We start from the raw sequence: 3,450 nt of genomic DNA on the forward strand, positions 1-3,450 counted from the left end.
GCTCAAATCTTGATGTTATCGACTTAGATTCGACGTCTCCATCAATTACATCGTACAGATTCGGTTTATATTAACCGATAATATGTATCTGATCATAAATACCTATCATATTATACTTTTCGTCTATAATAATGTACAGATTTTTTATTGGAACAAGATTTAAGGCTTTAAGCAGCGGATCCAACACAAGTTTTTCTCTCGAAGGTTGTATAGTTTTTAGTAATGGTGAAATGTGAAAACCTCGTACATATTCCACGTGTCCCTACAATGCTAGGTGGACCACCATTAAAGCTATCACGTGTATCGAATTTTCACTTTTACCCATATATATTTCAGCACTTTTCATTTCTGATTTCCCAGGACATTAATCTCCCTTGCCCCCTCGTACAACCATCATCACTACCACCGCCTCCAATGGACACCTCTGTGACTCTCACAAGATGTTCAACTGCAACATTAGTACGTATAAGTACACGCCCATCAGTTACATGCATAATTCAAATAAATCATCATCCGACTACAAACACACCACCTCACACGTCAAAGCCGCCTAAGATAAAACCGACATCCAAATCGTTGCCGGAGTTAACGACGGTGTCGCCTCCGCAGCTCAACCCATTTCAAAAACTAGCAGCCTCGGCTCTAGACTTTGTCGAAAGGTCACTTAATGTTCTTGAAAACGATCAGAAACGATCACACCAGGTTGATCCAGCGGTTCAGCTAATGGGAAACTTTGCGCCGGTTCCAGAGTGTCCGGTCCATCATGGTCTGGAGGTAATTGGTGAAATACCTAATGATTTAAATGGTTTTTACCTTAGAAATGGCGCCAACCCCATGTTTAAGCCAACCGGTGGCCACCATCTTTTCGATGGCGATGGGATGATACACGCCGTGAAGTTGGGACCAAAGAATAAAGCCAGCTATTGCAGCCGGTTCACTCGAACCAGCCGTCTCAAGCAAGAATTATCGTTAGGCCGGCCGTATTTCCCTAAGCCAATTGGCGAACTGCATGGCCACCTTGGTTTAGCTCGGCTGGCTCTGTTTTATGCAAGAGGTGTAGCCGGGTTGTTGGACACGGCTCATGGAATCGGCGTTGCTAATGCCGGTTTGGTTTATTTTAACGGTCGATTGCTCGCAATGTCGGAGGATGATCTACCGTACAGCATCAACATAAAACGTGACGGTGATCTCGCAACAGATGGACGGTTTGATTATGATGGACAGGTTAACTGCCCCTTGATTGCGCACCCTAAAGTGGACCCTGTCACAGGCGAGCTGTTCTCGCTGAGTTACGATGTTTTAAAGAAGCCTTACCTTAAATTTTTCAGTTTCGAGAAAAACGGTAAGAAGTCACGTGAGGTCTCCATCTCACTAAACCAGCCAACAATGATCCATGACTTCGCTATCACGCAAAGTCACATCGTCATTCCGGATCACCAAGTTGTATTCAAGTTATCTGAAATGGTTCAAGGCAAATCACCCGTTCTACTTGACCCGAATAAGGTATCCAGATACGGTATCCTACCAAAATCCGTCAAAAATGAATCAAGTATCCAATGGATCGACGTACCCGATTGCTTTTGTTACCATTTATGGAATGCATGGGAAGAAGTTGACGTAAAGGGTGACCAAATCATTGTAGTAATTGGGTCACGCATGACACCGCCGGATGCCATTTTCAATGAAATCAATTTCGACCTTCTCAGAAGCGAATTAACCGAAATTCGGTTAAACAGAACAACCGGACAGTCAACGCAACGGGTTCTGGTGTCAGGCATCAACCTTGATGCTGGCAACGTAAACAAAAAACTACTTGGACGAAAGACACGATTTGTCTACTTAGCAATAGTTGAACCTTGGCCAAAATGCAATGGCATGGCCAAAGTTGACTTGGAGACGGGAGTTGTCTCCAAGTTATTCTATGGGAATGGACGGTTTGGAGGTGAACCGTGTTTCATTCCTGTAGAAGGTAGTGATAAAGAAGATGAAGGATACATAATGAGTTATGTTAGGGATGAAGCTATGGAGAGGTCGGAATTAGTAATTGTTGAAGCTTCAAGTATGAAGGAAATAGGCATAGTGAGGTTAACTGGTAGAGTGCCGTATGGTTTTCATGGTACGTTTGTTAGTACCCATGACTTGGCTAATTAAGCTTAATTCAATACGTTTACATGTCCTTATATAACTATTATATACATATATATTGTATATGCATAACATAAGTATGTGTATAAATTTTGATATAATATTGTTATTTATTTGAAGACAGCTCAATCGAGCAAATTTTTTGTTGTTACTTGACGGCACTTCAATCGTGTTCGGTGATCCTAGTATGTATTATTCACTCGATTTCCTACGACACATCCAAGAGTGTGAAGAAATAAGGAAACCAGATATGTGACCAAACAACAACAAACGAATTGATGTTATGTTGATTTACCTACTCTGATCACATCTATAAGATTATTCTCTTGGAAAACTATTTATGTAATTAGTTAATTTCACAAAGGTATGATTATTATTTATACTATTCAAGTACATATTCTATTTGTGCCCATGTATAAAGTGCCGTCTCATCAAGACGATTTGAAGACCATTTGATGTGAGGCCAGAAAAAATGGAGCCCTTAGTAATAGATATATAAATATAATTTTATATTTTTGATAAAAGAGGGCGGTACTTTTGAAAATTTTTATTAACTAAAAAAAAGTTAATACAATTGCAAGTTGGGGACTCTCCACCTATGGAAAGGAAAAAGTTTTGGAAGGCAAGAAGCCAAACAATCTAATACTATAAATACAAAGCAACAAATAAAAAAAGGCTATAACATGATTTGCACCCTATTACATAAACATAGCAAAGAAAAACATAAAAAAAATTATATTTACGAACTTTTTTAGAAACAAAGTCATTATCAATAGTATTAAGATCAATTTTATCCAACATATAGTTTTCGATAGATAACATAGCCAAACTATTCAATCTATCTTGTAACATAGATGATCACAAATAACTTTTTAATAATTTTAATTTTGAAAAACTTCTTTCTACTGATATTACGATAACAAGTATTGTTAATAATATCCGATATGTAATGAAAACATGTGCAATGCAATACAATTATAATATAAAATTATTAGATAGAGCAATGGAAAAAGAACACCTTATTCATCAATTTGTAGGCTCACTAGGCTCTTGCCAAGTTGCTATTTGCTTCCAAAAAGATTTATATTTCTTTTTCAATTACTCAATTACCTACACTCAATATATGAGACAAAGTTAAATTCGTATATATAAAAAAACAGAAACAGAAAATTGAAAAGTTCAAGTTGATTAAATGGGGTTGATAATAGAAAACAGAAGTCAACAAAATTGACTTTGGGTATCATCTATGTCATGATTTAGAATTCAGTTTTGGGGACTTTCATAAATCAACAAATTCTATTTGAA

At 37.5% G+C, this 3,450-nt stretch overlaps 1 protein-coding gene across 1 annotated transcript; it reads left to right on the forward strand.

Annotated features, from left to right (window-relative positions):
* Positions 1–286: 286 nt before the first annotated feature.
* Positions 287–2,164, forward strand: LOC111879595 (9-cis-epoxycarotenoid dioxygenase NCED6, chloroplastic). Its single transcript, XM_023876061.2, has one exon. The coding sequence runs from the start codon at positions 415–417 to the stop codon at positions 2,149–2,151; it is 1,737 nt and encodes a 578-aa protein (XP_023731829.1). The 5' UTR covers positions 287–414; the 3' UTR covers positions 2,152–2,164.
* The last annotated feature ends 1,286 nt before the right edge of the window (positions 2,165–3,450 follow it).

The sequence above is a fragment of the Lactuca sativa genome, chromosome 6 (genome assembly GCF_002870075.4).
Source record: "Lactuca sativa cultivar Salinas chromosome 6, Lsat_Salinas_v11, whole genome shotgun sequence".
Classification (NCBI taxonomy): Eukaryota; Viridiplantae; Streptophyta; class Magnoliopsida; order Asterales; family Asteraceae; genus Lactuca; species Lactuca sativa.

What these genes read in the sequence shown, in the direction of transcription:
- LOC111879595 (XM_023876061.2), top strand. Translation starts at nt 415, where the DNA reads ATGGACACCTCTGTGACTCTCACAAGATGTTCAACTGCAACATTAGTA.